This window comes from Nylanderia fulva, unplaced genomic scaffold (assembly GCF_048542155.1).
Source record: "Nylanderia fulva isolate GAGA-0341 unplaced genomic scaffold, ASM4854215v1 Scaffold21, whole genome shotgun sequence".
Classification (NCBI taxonomy): domain Eukaryota; kingdom Metazoa; phylum Arthropoda; class Insecta; order Hymenoptera; family Formicidae; genus Nylanderia; species Nylanderia fulva.
The window spans coordinates 223987-248543 of NW_028190275.1; the positions used below are offsets into that span (position 1 = coordinate 223987).

The 24557-nt window shown below is 34.5% G+C and overlaps 1 protein-coding gene across 7 annotated transcripts in view; it reads left to right on the forward strand.

Annotated features, from left to right (window-relative positions):
* Positions 1-24557, forward strand: part of trc (Serine/threonine-protein kinase tricornered) — a 152494-nt gene that overhangs the window by 122331 nt on the left and 5606 nt on the right. For all 7 annotated transcript variants that reach the window (XM_085482583.1, XM_029302757.2, XM_085482581.1 and 4 more), the window contains 8 exons: positions 19824-19900; positions 21821-22054; positions 22665-22872; positions 22961-23078; positions 23356-23495; positions 23588-23788; positions 24056-24208; positions 24299-24457. In XM_085482583.1, the coding sequence (XP_085338709.1) occupies positions 19824-19900; positions 21821-22054; positions 22665-22872; positions 22961-23078; positions 23356-23495; positions 23588-23788; positions 24056-24208; positions 24299-24457 (1290 nt within the window). The remainder of the gene's footprint in view (positions 1-19823; positions 19901-21820; positions 22055-22664; positions 22873-22960; positions 23079-23355; positions 23496-23587; positions 23789-24055; positions 24209-24298; positions 24458-24557) is intronic.

Here is a 24557-nt window from a genome sequence, read left to right on the forward strand (position 1 = left end):
AGCATTTATTGTGTAATTATATAAAAATAGAGGTTGAATAAATATAAATCTCTTAGTGTTACATACATAAGATGAATATCTATTTATCTTAGGTAATTTTGTCAATATTAACTTAAGATTTCTCTATTTTCAATTTATTTTTGAATGAATGCGTAATATTTCATAATTTTGACAAATTTTAGATGCATATATCTTACAGTTTATAAAAAATCTATTTACTTTACAACAAATACTTTGCCAGGCGCTCGCGTAAAAATTGATCGAAGATGAAGTTTCCTGATTATTTGGATGATCGCACGGAAGGAGCGGTAACTTGGACGATTTAAGCGATTGCCTCCGATTGCCTCGCGAATCATTTTCCGTCGTAATCGTACGGTTCCCACGGCAGGTTTTATCGTGCCGGCATTTCGCGAAAGGTCCGACAGAGAGAACGGCAGGGCTAAGATATAGGGTCAGAAAAAAAAGAAATAAGAAACGAGGAACAAATGTCGCGACACGCATCAATGCTCCTCGTCTATTGCATGCTCTTTCTCTTTTTTTTTCCATTTCCTTCTTCTCTTCTTTCCGCATTAGCCATTGTTCCTCGAGCCGTTACATCGCGTCGCACTCTTCCGCGTGCTCGCTAAAGATTCGCGTTCGTACACTCGGCAAATTAAACTTCAACTCGACCCGAAGCACTTTCCGCTCGCGTGAGACGTTCGTGAACCCCCTGCACTCAATTTACTCGCGTAATAAGCAAAGTTTCTCTGTTACCGAAGAATTCGGCGTTTCTCGAAGCAGATCCGATGAGATACAATGCGCGCCACTAATTCCAGATAATACCGATGACGAGAGAAACGTAACGTCGCGGTCATTAAAACATCGGCGATGTATGATAATATGCTGTCGGTATCGAATTTATATCTCGAACGTATTATTTTAATTACAATTCTAAAATCATTATATTTTATTTTAGACATAGAATTAATTATTAGTAAATTAATTTTTAAAAAAGTTTAAATAGAGTAAAATTCTTAGAAAGAAAAATGAAGTAATAAAATAAGGAAAATTAATTTAACAAATATTTATATATTATATAAAGACAGAATTAATTATTAGTAAATTAATTTTTAAAAAAGCTTAAATAGTAAAATTCTCAGAAAGAAAAATGAAGTAATAAAATAAGGAAAATTAATTTAAACAAATATTTATATATTATATAAATACTGTAATATATATTTTTACGAAATTATTTTTCATAAAATGTTCGGATTCATAACTTCAATTTTATGCTATCGAAATATAAAAATAAATGCTGCATCTATAGTGTTCTGCAGAACACGGAAATTTGTACTATTTTTACTCTCGCAGTTCTATGACTTCTTCGGACCGATTGCGACGTATTTATTCTCAATATAATTTGATAGAGTTCCTGGGGGATACACTCATCGGGCCAACGGGTCACTCATTGATGAACCCGTCTGATCTATTTTTACTTACATCTATCGATCGGCGAGACCGTTATTCGAAAACGACAGATGGATTAAACAGAAACAATCTTTGATGAAGAAAAAGCATGAGAATTATTTTCATCATCTTTAATAAAATAATCCAACAGACATTACAATTGTAATTTTACTCACATGCAATTGCTGCAACTTTAATGCAACAGCTTGGAATAACATTTGTGTGTGTGTGTGTGTGTGTGTGTGTGTAAAGCTGGCGTCTTATTTTGTGGAAACTCATAAATAATTGAGAGTGCTGATTTTATTTACAACTCTAGAGTTCCTGATAGTCTAAACGTGATTAAAAGATCATGAGTTCTAAGAAGAATTCTATTAAAAGAGAAAAATTTTGATTAAGCTAAAATAAAGACAACAATACTTATATGTGTATAGATATCGAGATGAGATGTCAGTCAATTTTCGAGAGTTCTGTATTTTCCTAAACCAGTGTCACCAAATGTCATTTAAAATCGATAGAATTATTAAAATATAGTCAGTATTTTAATTCTACACTCGAACATTTTGTGTGGACAAAATAATTATTCAAAACATTTTTTAATTGTTTTAATTATCAGAACTCTTTGGAATGTAATTTCATAATTCTTATTATGTATACATAATAAAAATTTGGCGAATGAAAATTAATAATGGCCAAAACTATTTAAATTATCTGCACTGTGGGAATTACATAGCAAAGAGAAAGAAAGAAATTATATCATATGTTATTTTAATTATATATTTTATTTTTGCGTTTATTCGGCATATACAGATGTTTTATATCTAATTAATAGCAGATAATAGATAAATTAAAAAATTTTTTTATTTCATCAACGTACACCAATTAATTAGATTTCTTTTGTGCTCTATTGCTTTCCTTTGCAATCGCTACGTTTGCATCGATCAGCTGTGGAACTTAACACCAGCTCGATCGTGTCTTATGTAACGGATGTCGCGCAGAGAAGCCCTGCTTCGGTATTAACCAATAGAGAGAAAGCTAGTGCTTTTGTGTGTGTGTATATATGTACACGATGGCGATTTCTATCGGCCTTGGTGTTATTTGTTCGATAATCGTGTTACAACATGTCCACCTCTGTGAAGCTGGACCCTCATTTTCAAAAATTTGAAATTTTTATTAGAGTTCTGATAGCCCCCCTAAGAGTTCTAAAGTTCTCTATCGGTTTTAGAAATAGTTCCGCCATTTAAAATAGAAAAAATATCATTTGAAGATACGGGGGGGCCAACTTCACATTTTTTGCAACTTTAACTTGGCATAACTTTTTTGTTATCAATTTTAGAGCTTTGGTTATTAAGGATAATTGCTAGAACTCTTTGGGGGGCTATTAGAACTCTTAACAGAATTGTCAAATACCGAAAAAAATTTTCACCTTTCTAAAAATCGATAATTCGGGTAAAAATTTTTTCGGAAATCGGCAGTTCTCTCGAGAGTTCTGGTAGCCCCCCGAAGAGTTCTAACGATTCTTCTTAATGATCGAAGCGCTACGACGCGAAATTAAAAAGTTCTGGCTCCTTAAAGTTGCAGATTTGAAAAAAATTTCTACCCCTCTGGGACTTTGAAATTTTTCAAATCTGCAACTTTAGGGAGCCAGAACTTTTTAATTTCGCGTCGTAGCGCTTCGATCATTAAGAAGAATCGTTAGAACTCTTCGGGGGGCTACCAGAACTCTCGAGAGAACTGTCGATTTCCGAAAAAATTTTCTACCCCTCTGGGACTTTGAAATTTTTCAAATCTGCAACTTTAGGGAGCCAGAACTTTTTAATTTCGCGTCGTAGCGCTTCGATCATTAAGAAGAATCGTTAGAACTCTTCGGGGGGCTACCAGAACTCTCGAGAGAACTGTCGATTTCCGAAAAAAATTTCTACCCCTCTAGGACTTTGAAATTTTTCAAATCTGCAACTTTAGGGAGCCAGAACTTTTTAATTTCGCGTCGTAGCGCTTCGATCATTAAGAAGAATCGTTAGAACTCTTCGGGGGGCTACCAGAACTCTCGAGAGAACTGTCGATTTCCGAAAAAAATTTTCTACCCCTCTGGGACATTGAAATTGTTCAAATCTGCAACTTTAAGGAGCCAGAACTTTTTAATTTCGCGTCGTAGCGCTTCGATCATTAAGAAGATTCGTTAGAACTCTTCGGGGGGCTACCAGAACTCTCGAGAGAACTGCCGATTTCCGAAAAAATTTTTACCCGAATTATCGATTTTTAGAAAGGTGAAAATTTTTTTCGGTATTTGACAATTCTGTTGAGAGTTCTAATAGCCCCCTAAAGAGTTCTAGCAATTATCCTTAATAACCAAAGCTCTAAAATTGATAACAAAAAAGTTATGCCAAGTTAAAGTTGCAAAAAATGTGAAGTTGGCCCCCCCGTATCTTCAAATGATATTTTTTCTATTTTAAATGGCGGAACTATTTCTAAAACCGATAGAGAACTTTAGAACTCTTAGGGGGGCTATCAGAACTCTAATAAAAATTTCAAATTTTTGAAAATGAGGGGCCAGCTTCACAGAGGTAACATGTCCGAACAAACCGCGTTACATCAACGACACGAAAATATTCCGCCTGAGTGCTTTATAGAAAATTGTTAAAACGATATAACGAAAGCTTAAATGGCCAATTAATAATCCAAAAATGCTGCCACTTATATTCGGCTGTGTGTATTGACTTTTGAGAAATTCAAGTTCTATTGTCATAGAACCGTCATTATTTCCCGCTCTTTATTACGAGATTTCGTTTCCTCTCTTTTAAAAAATGTATCCATTCATGCGGTATAATTGTTTCTTTTTTTTAATTTCTTTCTCTACCTCGTTTTTGAAAGACATTCTTTTGATCCTTTATTTCCTTCTTCATAATGAATCTCGTTCCTCGCAGAAAATAATTACTAAAAATGTTAATCTTCTCTTAATCTTAAAAATGCAAAATAATCATCTACCTTTCGTATACCGTAAATTTTTGAATGATGATTTTTTATTACTAAATTTTTCTTCATAAATAAATATACAAGTATGATCCGTTATTTTTTACCGTAAATTACTTTTCTTTGCGTTCTTATTTCATGTATTTCTCTTATCTCACGATTTTCTCGAATGTCGCTGTTTGCGAAAAATATAGGCGAGAGACGAGCGAAGGATCTCCTTGATCCTGCCAGTTCTCGCGATTTGTCCGACCGATCCGGCAAGAAGTGCAGTGACCGTTATTTACGGTTATCCTCGCTCCGAGCAAGTAGGTTGATCGTGTGCATAACGCGCGCACGCGATATATAGGTACTGCACGCGCTTCGCGAATGACGAGGGATCGACGCCTGTATGAAGTTAGCCCCCCATTTTTCGAATTTTAAAATTTTAAAGGTTGTTCCAGGTTGTTCTAGACTTGTTCTAAATTGTTCCAAAAGATCAAATTTAAAAAATAAAAATTTTCGCGAAAAATGGAAAAAAAACGATTTTTTGACCTGGCCCCCCATTTTTCGAAAATCGAACTTTTAAAGGTTGTTCCAGATTGTTCTAGTTGTTCTAAACATTGTTCCAAAGTGATAATTCCCTAAACAAAATATTTCACGAGATATAATAAAAAACTAGTTTCGTGCGCTAAAACAGTATTTTTACGTTTTCGGCTATAGTTATTATCTCTTAAACACCAAACTGTATATTTTAGCTAAAAACGAACAGAACAACCTGGAACAACTCTCAATTTTGCTAGAACATAATTTTAAAGAGTACTTTACTCTTGGAAATAAACATATTTTTGTTGTTTTTTCGTGTTTTTCGACCGATAACGACGTGACAGCGATCCCAAACTATAGAACAATTACGTACTGGCATAGAACAACTTGGAACAACTCTCAGTTTTGCTAGAACATTATTTTAAAGGGTACTTTACTCTTGGAAATAAACACATTTATTTTGTTTTTTCATCTTTTTTGCCCGCTAAAGTCGCGATAGCGGTCCCAAACTATAGAACAATTACGTACTGGCATAGAACAACTTGGAACAACTCTCAGTTTTGCTGGAACATTATTTTAAAGAGTACTTTACTCTTGGAAATAAACACATTTTTTTTGTTTTTTCATCTTTTTTGCTCGCTAAAGTCGCGATAGCGGTCCCAAACTATAGAACAATTACGTACTGGCATAGAACAACTTGGAACAACTCTCAATTTTGCTAGAACATAATTTTAAAGAGTACTTTACTCTTGGAAATAAACACATTTTTCTTGTTTTTTTGTGTTTTTCGACCGATAACGTCGCGACAGCGGTCCCAAACTATAGAACAATTACGTACTGGCATAGAACAACTTGGAACAACTCTCAGTTTTGCTGGAACATTATTTTAAAGAGTACTTTACTCTTGGAAATAAACACATTTTTTTTGTTTTTTCATCTTTTTTGCCCGCTAAAGTCGCGATAGCGGTCCCAAACTATAGAACAATTACGTACTGGCATAGAACAACTTGGAACAACTCTCAGTTTTGCTGGAACATTATTTTAAAGAGTACTTTACTCTTGGAAATAAACACATTTTTTTTGTTTTTTCATCTTTTTTGCTCGCTAAAGTCGCGATAGCGGTCCCAAACTATAGAACAATTACGTACTGGCATAGAACAACTTGGAACAACTCTCAATTTTGCTAGAACATAATTTTAAAGAGTACTTTACTCTTGGAAATAAACACATTTTTCTTGTTTTTTTGTGTTTTTCGACCGATAACGTCGCGACAGCGGTCCCAAACTATAGAACAATTACGTACTGGCATAGAACAACTTGGAACAACTCTCAGTTTTGCTAGAACATTATTTTAAAGGGTACTTTACTCTTAGAAATAAACACATTTTTTTTGTTTTTTCATCTTTTTTGCTCGCTAAAGTCGCGATAGCGGTCCCAAACTATAGAACAATTACGTACTGGCATTATAACAACTTGGAACAACTCTCAGTTTTGCTAGAACATAATTTTAAAGGGTACTTTACTCTTGGAAATAAACACATTTTTTTTGTTTTTTCATCTTTTTTGCTCGCTAAAGTCGCGATAGCGGTCCCAAACTATAGAACAATTACGTACTGGCATAGAACAACTTGGAACAACTCTCAATTTTGCTAGAACATAATTTTAAAGAGTACTTTACTCTTGGAAATAAACATGTTCTAGTAAAATTGAGAGTTGTTCCAAGTTGTTCTATGCCAGTACGTAACTGTTCTATAGTTTACGATCGCTGTCGCGACTTTAGCGGGCGAAAAAGATGAAAAAACAAAAAAAAATGTGTTCATTTCCAAGAGTAAAGTACCCTTTAAAATGATGTTTTAGCAAAACTGAGAGTTGTTTCAAGTTGTTCTATGCCAGTACGTAATTGTTCTATAGTTTGGGACCGCTGTCGCGACGTTATCGGTCGAAAAACACAAAAAAACAAGAAAAACGTGTTTATTTCCAAGAGTAAAGTACTCTTTAAAATTATGTTCTAGCAAAATTGAGAGTTGTTCCAAGTTGTTCTATGCCAGTACGTAAATTGTTCTATAGTTTGGGACCGCTGTCGCGACGTTATCGGTCGAAAAACACGAAAAAACAAGAAAAATGTGTTTATTTCCAAGAGTAAAGTACTCTTTAAAATAATGTTCCAGCAAAACTGAGAGTTGTTCCAAGTTGTTCTATGCCAGTACGTAATTGTTCTATAGTTTGGGACCGCTATCGCGACTTTAGCGGGCAAAAAAGATGAAAAAACAAAAAAAATGTGTTTATTTCCAAGAGTAAAGTACTCTTTAAAATAATGTTCCAGCAAAACTGAGAGTTGTTCCAAGTTGTTCTATGCCAGTACGTAATTGTTCTATAGTTTGGGACCGCTGTCGCGACGTTATCGGTCGAAAAACACAAAAAAACAAGAAAAATGTGTTTATTTCCAAGAGTAAAGTACTCTTTAAAATAATGTTCCTAGCAAAACTGAGAGTTGTTCCAAGTTGTTCTATGACAGTACGTAATTGTTCTATAGTTTGGGACCGCTATCGCGACTTTAGCGGGCAAAAAAGATGAAAAAACAAAAAAAATGTGTTTATTTCCAAGAGTAAAGTACTCTTTAAAATAATGTTCCAGCAAAACTGAGAGTTGTTCCAAGTTGTTCTATGCCAGTACGTAATTGTTCTATAGTTTGGGACCGCTATCGCGACTTTAGCGGGCAAAAAAGATGAAAAAACAAAAAAAATGTGTTTATTTCCAAGAGTAAAGTACTCTTCAAAATAATGTTCCAGCAAAACTGAGAGTTGTTCCAAGTTGTTCTATGCCAGTACGTAATTGTTCTATAGTTTGGGACCGCTGTCGCGACGTTATCGGTCGAAAAACACAAAAAAACAAGAAAAATGTGTTTATTTCCAAGAGTAAAGTACTCTTTAAAATTATGTTCTAGCAAAATTGAGAGTTGTTCCAAGTTGTTCTATGCCAGTACGTAATTGTTCTATAGTTTGGGACCGCTGTCGCGACGTTATCGGTCGAAAAACACGAAAAAACAAGAAAAATGTGTTTATTTCCAAGAGTAAAGTACTCTTTAAAATAATGTTCCAGCAAAACTGAGAGTTGTTCCAAGTTGTTCTATGCCAGTACGTAATTGTTCTATAGTTTGGGACCGCTATCGCGACTTTAGCGGGCAAAAAAGATGAAAAAACAAAAAAAATGTGTTTATTTCCAAGAGTAAAGTACCCTTTAAAATAATGTTCTAGCAAAACTGAGAGTTGTTCCAAGTTGTTCTATGCCAGTACGTAATTGTTCTATAGTTTGGGATCGCTGTCACGTCGTTATCGGTCGAAAAACACGAAAAAACAACAAAAATGTTTATTTCCAAGAGTAAAGTACTCTTTAAAATTATGTTCTAGCAAAATTGAGAGTTGTTCCAGGTTGTTCTGTTCGTTTTTAGCTAAAATATACAGTTTGGTGTTTAAGAGGTAATAACTATAGCCGAAAACGTAAAAATACTGTTTTAGCGCACGAAACTAGTTTTTTATTATATCTCGTGAAATATTTTGTTTAGGGAATTATCACTTTGGAACAATGTTTAGAACAACTAGAACAATCTGGAACAACCTTTAAAAGTTCGATTTTCGAAAAATGGGGGGCCAGGTCAAAAAATCGTTTTTTTCCATTTTTCGCGAAAATTTTTATTTTTTAAATTTGATCTTTTGGAACAATTTAGAACAAGTCTAGAACAACCTGGAACAACCTTTAAAATTTTAAAATTCGAAAAATGGGGGGCTAACTTCATACAGGCGGGATCGACTCGTCTTTTTGCACCGTAAAATCGATTTTCCGTATCTTCCTCCTTTTCATCCCTCTACCCTCTTCTCTCTCTCTTTTTCTAGCCGAAAGAGAGCCGTGTGAAATCACGACCGCGTGAGAATCGTCACGTTGCACGATGAATACAGGGTGTCGAGCGGTCAGGAAATCTGGAAAACCGGGCATTGTCAAGGAATTTGATAAATCTGAAATTGTCAGGAAAAGTCGGGAAATTGTACTATTTATCTGGATTTTTTCACGTTCTATTTGTCTCAAGATAAATATGATAAATTAGTGAATGAGGTAGGAAAATAATTTTTTTTTTATAAATTTATTATATAAAAAATTTTAATATAAATAAATTTGTATAAAAAATATTTATTAAAAAATTTAAATAATTTTTAATAATTTTATTAATATTTAAAATAATTATTTTAATGAAAATTATAATAGATAATTTTATTTATATTATTAATAATTGGAATTTTTTTATTAAATAAATCAAGTCAAGGAGTATCAAAAAAAACAGATGATTATTTAAATCATTTATGGTGACATGTTTGACATGATTCCATATGATTTAACATTTAATTGATTTATCATATAGATATATGCAAATTATATATTTGGAAAAAATAATACTAAAAAGTCAGGGAATTTTTTTATTAAGTCTGCGGAACACTTTGACAGATTTTACATCTTTTTACGATTTATATATACCTATTATTCTTTTACTAATAATAGATTAGTTATTTCATATGCTGGGTTGCGTAAAGGAACTGTTATACGTTGAATTCAATAGGAAGTGATTTTAAACTTTTTCAGAGCACTTTTGTTCGACCTGAGTCTTTTTAGCTCGCCAAAACTCTTACATTTATTCCGAGTAAGAGCGTTTATCTACATGTGCATTCAATTTTATTTGACGACTCAGTTTACGGAGATGATAAACTTTGACATTTTTCCTCGTACATTCTCCTTTTTTCCCTCCTGAAACTCGTCTGATTCTTATCGCGACTTCCTAATGATGTCTCTAATGACGCAATAAACGGAGCCATAAGTGAATGCGCGGCTTCTGGGACCCCGTGGCTTTGTAATCCGTAATATAATCAGGATGGGTTGTAGTAGATTGTTGCGTGCCAAACGAATCGGCAAATGTCACGGTGGGGAGTTTTGGCCCGAAAATTGCGAGATATGATGGAAACAGCGAAATTTCACCGGTGCGTTACAACACACAGAGCGTTGCCACGCGAATCTGCGAAATTGCGCGGAATCGAGGAAATTGAAGATCCCCGAACACGAAGAAGGGGATAAAGTGATTTTGCCCGTCGCGCGAAATGAAATCTCGTAAAGCCTCGCGCGATTTGTCGACTCTGTGAAGTTGGCACGGCTTTTTTCAATTTTCAAAAAAAACATATGAGTTCTAGTAGCACTTTTAAGAGTTCTAGAGTTCCTGATAGGTTTCGCAAATAGTTCTGTCAATTTAAGGTCAAAAAACGAATTTTTTAAAAATGTCGTGCTAACTTCCCGTAGCACGACACTTATGCAAAAAAAATTTTTTATTCATGTATTTCGATAGATTTCGACGAGATCTAGAGTTCCTGATAGATTTTAACAATAGTTCCGGCGAACTATGCATTCTACGAGTTAAAAAACAAAATTTAAACGATATTTGTAAAAATTTTATTTTGTTGTGCTAATAGAAATATTCATTTCTCACGGCGCAATTTGCGAGCTCTAGGATAGTTCTGACCTCCAAAATAATGTTTGACAATAGTTCTGTCGATTAACCATAATTAACTTAATTAATTAATAAGCTATTATAGCACGACATCGCGGAAGAGTGTCGTGCTGGTAGAAATATCTATTTCTCTGGGCGCATTTTACGAGTTCTAGGAAAGTTCTGACCTCCAAAATAATTTTTGATAATAGTTCTGTCGATTAACAGTAATTAACTTAAATAATTAATAAGATAATTATAGCACGACACTCGAACAAAGGGTGTCGTGCTAAGTATATATCGCAGTTCTAGGGGGGGTTTTGGCCAGTTCTCGTAGAGTTCTATGCTTTGCAATTATTTTTAAAAATAGTTCCGGCGATTAAACATTTTTTAATAATTTTTAAAATTTTTTAATGTCCGATTTCAGCACGACACTCGAGCAAAGGGTGTCGTGCTGAGTATATATCGCAGTTCTAGGGGGAGTTTTGGCTAGTTCTCGTAGAGTTCTATGCTCTGCAATTATTTTCAATAATAGTTCCGGCGATTAAACATTTTTTATTAATTTTTAAAATTTTTTAATGTCCGATTTCAGCACGACACTCGAGCAAAGGGTGTCGTGCTGAGTATATATCGCAGTTCTAGGGGGAGTTTTGGCTAGTTCTCGTAGAGTTCTATGCTTTGCAATTATTTTTAAAAATAGTTCCGGCGATTAAACATTTTTTAATAATTTTTAAAATTTTTTAATGTCCGATTTCAGCACGACACTCGAGCAAAGGGTGTCGTGCTGAGTATATATCGCAGTTCTAGGGAGAGTTTTGGCTAGTTCTCGTAGAGTTCTATGCTCTGCAATTATTTTCAATAATAGTTTCGGCGAGTAAACATTTTTTAATAATTTTTAAAATTTTTTAATGTCCGATTTCAGCACGACACTCGAGCAAAGGGTGTCGTGCTGAGTATATATCGCAGTTCTAGGAAGAGTTTTGGCTAGTTCTCGTAGAGTTTTATGCTCTGCAATTATTATTAATAATAGTTCCGGCGATTAAACATTTTTTAATAATTTTAAAAATTTTTTAATGTCCGATTTCAGCACGACACTCGAGCAAAGGGTGTCGTGCTGAGTATATATCGCAGTTCTAGGGGGAGTTTTGGCTAGTTCTCGTAGAGTTCTATGCTCTGCAATTATTTTAAAAATAGTTCCGGCGAGTAAACATTTTTTAATAATTTTAAAAATTTTTTAATGTCCGATTTCAGCACGACACTCGAGCAAAGGGTGTCGTGCTGAGTATATATCGCAGTTCTAGGGGGAGTTTTGGCTAGTTCTCGTAGAGTTCTATGCTCTGCAATTATTTTTAAAAATAGTTCCGGCGAGTAAACATTTTTTAATAATTTTAAAAATTTTTTAATGTCCGATTTCAGCACGACACTCGAGCAAAGGGTGTCGTGCTGAGTATATATCGCAGTTCTAGGGGAAGTTTTGGCTAGTTCTCGTAGAGTTCTATGCTCTGCAATTATTTTCAATGATAGTTCCGGCGATTAAACATTTTTTAATAATTTTTAAAATTTTGTAATGTCCGATTTCAGCACGACACTCGAGCAATAGTATAGTTATCGAGTGTCGTGCTGAAATCGGACATTAAAAAATTTTAAAAATTATTAAAAAATGTTTACTCCCCGGAACTATTATTGAAAATAATTGCAGAGCATAGAACACTACGAGAACTAGCCAAAACTTTCCCTAGAACTGCGATATATACTCAGCACGACACCCTTTGCTCGAGTGTCGTGCTAAAATCGGACATTAAAAAATTTTAAAAATTATTAAAAAATGTTTAATCGCCAGAACTATTATTAATAATAATTGCAGAGCATAGAACTCTACGAGAACTAGCCAAAACTCCCCCTAGAACTGCGATATATACTCAGCACGACACCCTTTGCTCGAGTGTCGTGCTGAAATCGGACATTAAAAAATTTTAAAATTATTAAAAAATGTTTACTCGCCGGAACTATTATTGAAAATAATTGCAGAGCATAGAACTCTACGAGAACTAGCCAAAACTCTCCCTAGAACTGCGATATATACTCAGCACGACACCCTTTGCTCGAGTGTCGTGCTGAAATCGGACATTAAAAAATTTTAAAAATTATTAAAAAATGTTTAATCGCCGGAACTATTTTTAAAAATAATTGCAAAGCATAGAACTCTACGAGAACTAGCCAAAACTCCCCCTAGAACTGCGATATATACTCAGCACGACACCCTTTGCTCGAGTGTCGTGCTGAAATCGGACATTAAAAAATTTTAAAAATTATTAAAAAATGTTTACTCGCCGGAACTATTATTAATAATAATTGCAGAGCATAGAACTCTACGAGAACTAGCCAAAACTCTCCCTAGAACTGCGATATATACTCAGCACGACACCCTTTGCTCGAGTGTCGTGCTGAAATCGGACATTAAAAAATTTTAAAAATTATTAAAAAATGTTTAATCGCCGGAACTATTTTTAAAAATAATTGCAAAGCATAGAACTCTACGAGAACTAGCCAAAACTCCCCTAGAACTGCGATATATACTCAGCACGACACCCTTTGCTCGAGTGTCGTGCTGAAATCGGACATTAAAAAATTTTAAAAATTATTAAAAAATGTTTACTCGCCGGAACTATTATTGAAAATAATTGCAGAGCATAGAACTCTACGAGAACTAGCCAAAACTCTCCCTAGAACTGCGATATATACTCAGCACGACACCCTTTGCTCGAGTGTCGTGCTGAAATCGGATATTAAAAAATTTTAAAAATTATTAAAAAATGTTTAATCGCCGGAACTATTTTTAAAAATAATTGCAAAGCATAGAACTCTACGAGAACTGGCCAAAACCCCCCCTAGAACTGCGATATATACTTAGCACGACACCCTTTGTTCGAGTGTCGTGCTATAATTATCTTATTAATTATTTAAGTTAATTACTGTTAATCGACAGAACTATTATCGAAAATTATTTTGGAGGTCAGAACTATCCTAGAACTCGTAAAATGCGCCCAGAGAAATAGATATTTCTACCAGCACGACACTCTTCCGCGATGTCGTGCTATAATAGCTTATTAATTAATTAAGTTAATTATGGTTAATCGACAGAACTATTGTCGAACATTATTTTGGAGGTCAGAACTATCCTAGAGCTCGCAAATTGCGCCGTGAGAAATGAATATTTCTATTAGCACAACAAAATAAAATTTTTACAAATATCGTTTAAATTTTGTTTTTTAACTCGTAGAATGCATAGTTCGCCGGAACTATTGTTAAAATCTATCAGGAACTCTAGATCTCGTCGAAATCTATGGAAATACATGAATAAAAAATTTTTTTTGCATAAGTGTCGTGCTACGGGAAGTTAGCACGACATTTTTAAAAAATTCGTTTTTTGACCTTAAATTGACAGAACTATTTGCGAAACCTATCAGGAACTCTAGAACTCCTAAAAGTGCTACTAGAACTCATATGTTTTTTTTGAAAATCGAAAAAAGCCGTGCCAACTTCACAGAGTCCGATTTGTCGACGTTGACGCAACGAAATATTATTTAATCGGGCGAGCGCGCGGTTTTTTAAACACGCGTGTGTTTCGAAATAACAGCTACCTCGTGACGTTTCGCGAAGAAAAACTCGCCACCAGATCGACGAGGTGTGTTATTTTCTGAGTGTGCAGCTGCGCGGACAGTTTTAATCGCGCGCTGACGTCGACGTTTCGCGACACGCCGATTATTTGCATGTGAGTCCGATAAAAAAAATCCCCCGCATGCATAAATATGCGGACTCTGTTTGTTATGCCATTATTTAATAAGCATCAAGGTTGAACGTTTGCGGCGTAAATGTGCGGCATTGTTGCCTTCAGTCAAATGTTGTTGTCCCTGTGTGATTCACCCACGCTTCGCTGCCGTTTAAGGACTGGAGACTCGCTTTACGGTTCCTACGTTCTACTTTGGAAACACACATAACACATACGTGATTCTTTCTCTCGAAACGCGACCTGCTGCTTCCTTGAAATTACTGTGACGTGACGCCTCGGTTTATTCCGTTTCGATAACGGAGCTCTCCGTCGCATCCTGCTAAAAAAATTCGCACATTCTGCATATATCCGTATGATATTTATCATTCGGCATACAAAGAGTCTTTGCAAAGAGAACGAAAAAATGGATCTTCTGTAAAATACAGATTTGAATATATCAGATTGTATACATATGTATCAGAAGTTAGATTATTTTTGAATAAATTATTTTATATGACTATATATTACAAATTATATTTTTTAAATTATTAATTATTACATTTTTTTAATTATTTTATATGATCATCGCCTCTATAATAATCATAAAAATATAAACTGCGAATATATTATGAATAATATTTTTTAATATTTTAAATTCAATCCTTTTTTTTTTTTTGACAGAAATTTAATGAAAGACAACTTTTCCATTTTAATAAAATTTCTGCAGATTTAAGTTCTCAGCGAACTCACTTTTGTTGCGAAAAATATGAAATTAATCGCGAATTCGTCGTATAAATTTTAAAACTTGCGAGAAGGCATTCGGTACCCTTGATACTGTTTATAAAAACTTGTACGTCAGTTGGCACTCACTGACTCATGACGGATTAGAAATGAGTAAGCCTGTATTATAGTTTATATGATAATGTCGTGCACGCGTGCTTTTATAACTTGCTTTTATCACCCTTTGATAACATTATTCCTGCTTCGCTGTTTAATATATTCGCACGTCATTCGACATTTATTTTCAATAATCCGTCGACATATTTGTCGAGTTTTAATAGAATAAATAATTCTGCAATAGTTTATGTAGCGGGCAAGATGATCGCGCAATCATGATTAATTCTTGATATACTATACACACGTTGGCACATAAACACGATGTGTACACGATCCACATACGATACACATGTGCTTCATCGAGTTTGTTTACACGTTCTATAACTCGATGTTATTCGCGTGGCAGCAATTAATAGATACATATTTAGCCGATAGCACTTAAATGAATTACACCCACGTGCGACAGACGCAGGAAGCCTTCCTTGAAACGTACATAAAATTTGAGAACTTGTTGACAGCAGATTCACAAATCTTTCACAGGAATTAATTTATGATCGAAAATGAAACGCGAGAGTGTTGCGATAATCTTAACTCAATCGAACACAAGCCATCATTTGCAGCATATGTGTATTAAAAAAAAAAGTTATTGATTAGTCTTAAAATCAATAACAGTTGACGATGGATAAATGAAGGATAAGAATGTGTAATAATTATCATAATCTGAATTATATATACAAATTTTGATATGTATATGATATTACTAAACTTGATTTTTGTTGCAAATATTTTTATCTCATATTTAACATATACAGGATACATCTAAATGAGTGGGGAAAATTTTAGGAGATGATAATTCTTTGTCGAAAATTAAGGGAGGTTTCTTATATAAACATACACTCTTAAAAATTACGTTTTTATTTTTTTCTCAAATTTTAGACAAATAAAGTAAAATTTGGTGGATATTTTCCACTATAATAAAAAAGGTAATTTATTAATATTAAAAAAAAATAAAAATTACTTTTTACCTCCCTCTTTAGAAAAGTGTATCCTTAGGGAGGAATGTAAGAGTATATATGTTTATATAAGAAACCCCTTTTAATTTTCATCTAAAATTTTTCGCACTTATTTAGATACACCCTGTATATATCAATCTCAGCAACATTTAATAAATTGAAGCATAAATGAGTTAAGCATTTTCAATTTGAATTTGACTGTCACACGGACGTGCCTTCTGAATTAATCATTTTCATACGAATAGACTTACACATTCGCATTTGTCGATACGTAAAAGTGTCTGCAGTTCGGAATCGGAGCAATCAATATTCGCGCTGGATAGTATATAGAAGGACAAATGTCATACGTCCACGTATACGATATTAATCAGTCTACCTGCAGAGAAACATTCTATCCGACAATGAGCAGGTATAGTGTATATATCATATATACATATCTTTCAAGAGTTTTTATCGCAAGTACACAAAGCGACTACGATTGGCCGGATTAGATATACATTTTTGGTGTCGAATTAATCGAGAAGGCAAACAAGAGTCCGCTTTTAGTTAGTGAACGCATTGTTTCCCCGAGCACGTTAGCCACGTATCACGAAACGATGATTAATACGATGTCCGAGATAATTAAACGTCTAGTGTAGTTATGATGGCGGGATATATTCCTGACACGAGCGCGTCTAATCAACGCTCATAAAATAAATCGCAAGGGGGAAATTCTCTAGGTCCGCCACTTTGTTACCTCTCGACCATCAAATCTTTCGCTGCTGCATTGCGGACGAAATTGTATATTAATGCAGTGGCGGTTTCTATTAATTTCTCTATGCGTTCGCTTTATCTCGATATTTCATCAATCTATTTAAAAAATGCTTACAGAAAGAATTACGAATAATTTAAAAAAAAAATGTTCTTGTTGATATAATATTACGTGCGTAATATAGAAATATTAATGATCGAGATATTATATTAGATGTGTTTTAACTGCCTCTCACACAATATCGATACTTTATAATCTTGTCGTGCATAGAATTATGTGTACATTAATTGGCAATTATTTCAGGATAACGTTGTAGAATCAATACTGTTTGCCAAGTACCGCTGACCCTATTGAACTGAGAGTATTGGAACAAATAGATACCTGGCAAATTAACGCAAATTAGTACTTTGTCATTAAACTGACAAAGTCTCGGTGTGTTATAATCATTAAAACAACTTTGTAAGTTTATGCGCATAGGGGCACACACAGAGGTTTCTCTCATTTAATTAAATGTAACTATATATACATGATATACAATTATAATACATATATCTATATATCGTATTATAAACTTTTCCTCGTAATATATACAAATAGAAAAAAGACTTAAATAATACGAAATAAATTTCTGCGAGTAATACGAAATAAATGAATGCGTCAAAGTATATTTGCGGAAGCAAGAACATGAAATTCGATTAAATAAAACGAATCTCCTTGTAACTCATTGTACTTGTATCTGCAACGTTCATGTATGTGTGATTACGTAATAATGATTCATTCGATGACACCACGCGATGTCCTCGAAATAAGTGTCCCTCGTGAAGAAGGAAGCATCGTTTGCGTTATGGTAAACACACTTGGCATGTGATTACGAGATACTATGTCATTCTTTTAGGCCGGACGAGAGATTTGTCGCTCCATCAATCCGACTGATAACGTAATGATATTTCCGCTGTTGCTTCAGATATATCAGCGAAGATACCTTACCCTTATACAGTTTTCAAGATTTCATGATTGCAGTTCTATTGCAAATTTTATATAAATATACATTTTATTAAGATTTCTAATTAATTAATAATTACATTAAAAGATTATCAAAAAATGTCAAACATCTCTTTTAGTCATCCTCCTCATTCTAAAACCGACTGCTCTAAATATAACAAATTTTAATTATCTAAAACCACGAAACTGCAAAATTAACGAGTTGGGGTAATAGCCTCGCAACATAATTACAAATTAACATCTGTTGTAAAGCTCTTCGCGGTTAGTAGTCATTAACTTGAAAATTTAATGTGGTCATAACTAGATTCGTATATTATGTAGCGCTATAATAAAATGCGCAAAAGATCGCATATTCCTTGGGACTACGTGAAGGACTTGCTCTGTCAAGCACTAAGTCGTAATTAGATCATTTTCAGCACCCGTCATGAGCCACTTAATTCTTAACTGCGCTCAAGTGTCGAAGGAAAACAGGCTAGTGTAAAAACAATGTACGCGATATAACAAATTGAATCACGAGGAAATATATTCCATTGACTTTCTATCTTTATGCCAATGAAAAGGGATGTATGCATTTATTCGAAACGTTCTCAATAGCAAATTTTTCAATGAAAGGAAAATGGGAACAAGAATAGCTCTTGTTCATTTTCATCAAATTAGTTTTAATTAGTTACTCAATAAAAATATTTTTATACATTAATTATGGTATAAACATGAAATGATAATGAACTTTGTAATTTAAAATAAATATCAACATGACGTTTATAATGAAATACAAGTTGCTTTTTTTATGCAGATCATATGTAAATCAATTTTTTAATTTATTCCAGATTTGTATTAATTCTTCGATATTAAAAAAAAATAATTACCAGTACATAGTCTTTCATAAAAAGCTATCCGTCAGTTAGTTGACAGTACTCAGAATACATCAGCTGATTCTGTCATGCCGGACGCACGAGTTCATCTTGTCATAGCAAAAATTAGCATCCGCAGAGAAGTGGGATTTGTTAAAACCCCTTCAAATAATAGATTGTATGATGTTTTTACCTTTTTCTACATACCGGCCTTCAAATACAAACGCGCCTAACGTCGAAGCCTATGATTGTCTCGGGATAATTTGCTCATTAGGCACGTTATTCATAATGTTCCGTCATCTTTTGCGGGTATATAACTCTTCACCGGTTTTTCCTTTTTCTGAGCAATAATGTTCGTCCGCAGTTACTATGTAATCTGGTACAAAATTAATCACTCGTCTAAAGCTTACTTTACTAAGTGCGAACATTGAAGATGAATATGAATTGTTTTAGATGCGTCCACCGTAAATTTTCGTATAACGGTAAGGATTGCAATTTTTAATTTTGTCGAATTTTCTCTGGATATTCTCGAATCTGACATTAAGGAAATTAATAAATTATAAGAGCCAAAAAACATAAATCTATATAATCAATCATAATTAAATTTTTTTATAACAATTTACATTTATTTCAAAACTTACAGAGATATAAAATATATATTTATATATAAAAGAGAATGAGATAATAAATTGAAAATAATAAATTCGCTTTTGCTCGGAGAACTTCAAATATAAAATTTTGAGTGTTTTTTTTTTTGAGAGTTAATATAATCATATTTATATTACTGGATTATAAAATTTAAGTATCTAATCAAATTTTAAATGTCTAGGTTCATGAAATAAAAATATCTTTCGATCTTTTTTATATAAATATAAAGAGAGGAGATATGAAATAGTTTTTGAATATAATTATTTTGACAGCACCATTTTATAATTAGTATATACGGAAATAATTGACATTATCTGGCTCGATATGTCGCTTAATGAGTTGATTATTTATCAATGAAGATGTTCACTCTTATCGCCATCGTTCGAGCGATATTTTTTTATTGGCAATGTACGTAAGAGATTGCGTCAAGATTCGCGTCACGAGACATTAATTTTTGAAATTGATAATCAGTGGTATTTTTCCTTGTCTGTTTCAGGGGTGCTGGAGATGGCGGCCACCGAAAGCACGATCCGATTTAGTGGCCACACGTTGGACAAGGCGACCAAGGCCAAGGTGAGTTCGAGTTTGGTTCAAACTTGATTATTTCATCAAGCAATCGTTCTGCTCCATTTATCGTCAATCCATTTCGCGATAGATGATTCAATATATACAGAGTGTTATAGAATGGCACGATTGTAACGAAACGACGATTTTTATGTTGTTTATAATAAAGCTTTTCATAGCTTAATATATCTAACTTGAGGTCATGTGTCGCGTTAAAAGTCAGTCAGTTAAAAGGATTACTGCGGTATAACTGATAATTTAATATTCGAGCTTTCAGTCGTCACTATTCCGTGAAGAACCTTGAGAGTATCCAGGTACGCGCGCGCGTTTATATAAGCAAGAGAAATGTAGGTCAACATTGGGACAATTCAACCGTATGTAAAAGCAATACCGACGAACTGTGCTGCTAATTAATGGTCGGCATTTCTACAAGATAAATATTGCTCTATATATTTCCGCGTGGCTAAATTTAACCCACCTTTCATTCGGGATTATAATTGGTAACATGAAAATTTACAATTCCTATTTAGTGTATATTGTTATAAATTTTATAAATAATATATAATGCTATTTTATTGACACTTTGTAAAATATGTATTTATAAAATACATATGAAATATATAAAAATACTTACATACTGTAATAGTTAAAAAGTTTTTTGTGAAATTAATTAGAAAAAAAAATGGAAATGTAATATTTTGCTTACCAGTTAATGTTTCTGATGAATCATACTTGTGTGTCTACTGAATTGCGACAGTTTCCGCTTTAATCTGAAATACTTCGCAGTTAATGACTGCCTGCGGTTTTTTCTGAGAAAAATTACCAAAAATTGGTCAATTCTTCCTGTTGTTATTCAAGAACGATTGCTCAATATTTGTTAATTATTGCCGCGAAGGCGCATGATAACTTCATTTGATAATAAGCACACTGATCATTAGAGAAAACAGTTTCTTATCATGTATCAGCGTATCTGCGCAGATTTTTAAACGATACAAAGATGAGAGTTGCAAGTTTCCGTAGAAAAAATTGAAAAAAAATTAGAAACACTCGAGGGAAGTGCAAAAAACTTCTGGAGTTTGTCGCTCCAATGAATACATGAATACGGAAATCAAATAACGATTCATTTACATAATGAACAATTATAAAATTTTCCATATATTACAAACATGAATATAAATATTATTTTAAAAGTAATAATAAGAAATACAATATTTATATTTTTTGTATTTCTGTCATTTTCATCATTTTATTTAGTTTCCGTTCGCGCTTTTCGAAACATGAATTTCAATTTGAATTATAATATTATATATTTACATAAGTAAAGAATTTAATTGAAGTAGGACTTTAATCACAATTAATTATTATTATAAATTCGGAAAAAAAACTCGAGGGTGAGACTCTGAAAAATTCTCGAATTTTTGTAAATTTTGTAAGTAATTAATAAGAAATATATTTTTTGCATTCTTGTCATTTTCATCATTTTATTTAGTTTCCGTTCGCTCTTTTCGAAACATGAATTTCAATTTGAATTCCAATATCATATATTTACACAAGTAAAGGAAGCTAGAAATTTCATTAAACTGGGCTTTCAATCACAGTATAATTACATGATTTAAATGTGGAAAGAGCTCCAGAGAGAAAATTAGAGAATTGTTGTAAGTTTCCGAGGAGAAATAACATTGCTACCAAAATATCTCGCGACGGTGAATGCAAACTTGATCTCGGAAGGCGTAATAATCTCGCCAGCTGTTGAGACAGCCGCGCGTGGCCAGCGGAAGTGGTTTTTTATTGTGCACGAGATAAAACGTTATCGATCGCGTTACGTCGAGCTCCCGTGACAAGAGAAGGAGGATAATGATGACGATGTCGCATGCGGGCTCGATGCGATGATAATGTAATTAATTGGAGCGTTGCGTACGCGTTTTGCAGGTGACGTTGGAGAACTATTACAGCAACCTGATAGCGCAGCACATCGAGCGGAAGCAAAGGCTGGCGAAGCTCGAGGAGTCCCTCAAGGATGAGGGCCTCTCGGAGCAGCAGAAGCAGGAAAAGAGGCTCCAGCATGCCCAGAAGGAGACCGAGTTCCTTCGGCTCAAGCGATCCAGGCTCGGCGTCGAGGATTTCGAGCCTCTCAAGGTCATCGGCCGGGGTGCCTTTGGCGAGGTAAGGAAAGATCGATGGTGTTGCATAACGCGCTATGATGCCTAATTAGCGAGCGAAAGTTCGGTGTTAGTTTGATCGTTAAATTGACTGCGGTTGGAGATCCGAGCAAAACCAATCTAAGGGAATTGTGCTGATAAAAAAAAATAAGAAGAAAGAATTTCGATTTGAATTCGAGAGATTATATTTTCCGTGTGTATCTACGTCTCTTGCATGTTATGACAAATTGCGATATTTATTGTGACTCCTTGATTTAAATTGGCATGTTAAATAATATACTTATCGTATACGCGATACATATAAATTACTCGCAGTTTACATGGCAATTTAAGCGCATTAGAGATGAAGATTGAGCTTCGCTTGTAGTTACAACAATTATAATAATAACGGAAATACGAAAGGCTCTCACAAGCGGCGATCACGTCCACGAGAGAGCGAAATTATCTCATTATATCTGAAGAAAAGTAGTACTTTTCTTCGCTTCGCGAAGCAAGTGGAATCCCTTTCGCACAAAGATCTGAAATTAGACTGGAGAATGCTTTTAATCGCTCGCGACAGGAACCTTGTCGGTATTTTCACTTTGAAAATCTTTCCTCTTTTACGAAATTAACAGGTGAGACTCGTGCAAAAGAAGGACACCGGACACGTGTACGCGATGAAGATTCTCCGGAAGGCGGATATGCTGGAGAAGGAGCAAGTCGCGCATGTCAGAGCGGAGAGGGATGTTCTCGTGGAAGCGGATCATCAGTGGGTCGTAAAAATGTACTACAGTTTCCAGGATCCTATAAATCTCTATCTGATAATGGAGTTTCTGCCCGGCGGTAAGTCATCATTATTGTTCCTGGTGAAAGCAGAGGTATTATATATCCTTGAGCGTTCATGGATATTTAAACCGAGAATGAATTATAGGTGATATGATGACGCTGCTCATGAAGAAGGATACGCTTTCCGAGGAGTGCACGCAATTTTATATTTCCGAAACGGCGTTAGCGATCGATTCCATACACAAATTAGGTTTTATTCATAGGTACGTCCATTAAAAATCTGCTGCAATTGTTTATCGAGAATGGAATTTTTTTTTGTAATTTTGCAAGTATGATTGTCGTAGATTTTTAAATTCCATGATAATAATTTTCGACATTTATTTCATTAACAATTTAGTAAAACACGCTGCCAAATTTGGAATTAAACTTAATTTATAATAATTTTATTACTATAATATTTTCGCGTGAATATTAAAAAGAAAAATAATTGTTCATTTTTATTTAATTTATGCTTCAATTTAATGTAATAACATTTCACAGAGACATCAAGCCAGACAACCTGTTGCTGGACGCACGGGGCCACATAAAACTCTCTGATTTTGGGCTGTGCACGGGTCTGAAGAAATCGCACAGAACCGATTTCTACCGGGACCTGAGTCAAGCGAAACCTTCCGATTTCAGTAAGTTGCATCATTCGCTCAAAAGAGAAATATATTTGCAATTATCGATGATGACGACTTAACTAATACCTCGCCTGTGTTTTTTCGCGCAGTGACATCATGCGGGAGTGGAAGCGGCGGCGCGATGGACAGCAAAAGAAGAGCCGAGAGCTGGAAGAGAAACAGGAGAGCGCTGGCTTATAGTACAGTCGGCACTCCAGACTATATCGCGCCGGAAGTATTCCTGCAAACTGGTTATGGACCGGCTTGCGACTGTTGGTCCTTGGGAGTTATTATGTACGAGATGCTTATAGGTACGCTCCTTTAATTTTTGCGTTTTCAAATGCGTTTTAAATTAGCGGATTATCAAGAAGAATAATCGGCATAATTATTAATCTATATATATTTATTAGTTAAAATTGTTTGATTAAATCATATATCAGTATAACAATATTATTACATATTACACTGCATATAAATTGTAAGATAATTGCAAAAGATGACATTAATGTAATAAATTCTGAAGGATGAAAAATTAATCTGTAGCCCAATTGAAATCGATAATAACACGACTATTTCAGGCTATCCGCCATTCTGTAGCGAAAATCCACAGGAGACGTATAGAAAAGTAATGAACTGGCGAGAAACGCTGGTATTCCCCCCGGAAGTTCCCATCAGCGAAGAGGCTAAAGACACCATCATCAGATTTTGCTGCGAGGCCGACAGAAGATTAGGTAAATCACCGGGTTCTCATCTCGGGGAATTAGAAATTCTCCCACGGCGATAAATGTTGAAACTAATCTTATCGTAATTATTCCTCACAGGGGCGCAACGAGGCATCGAGGAGCTCAAATTGGCACCCTTCTTCCGCGGTGTCGATTGGGAGCACATCAGGGAAAGACCGGCTGCCATTCCGGTTGAGGTGCGATCCATCGACGACACATCCAACTTCGACGAATTTCCAGACGTGAAACTGGAGATACGTACGTACATTCTTTCTCTCTCTCTCGCAATATCATCATTGTATTGGATACTTTGAGAGAACGACACGCTTTTAATGTTGTCCTTCAATTTTATCTCGTT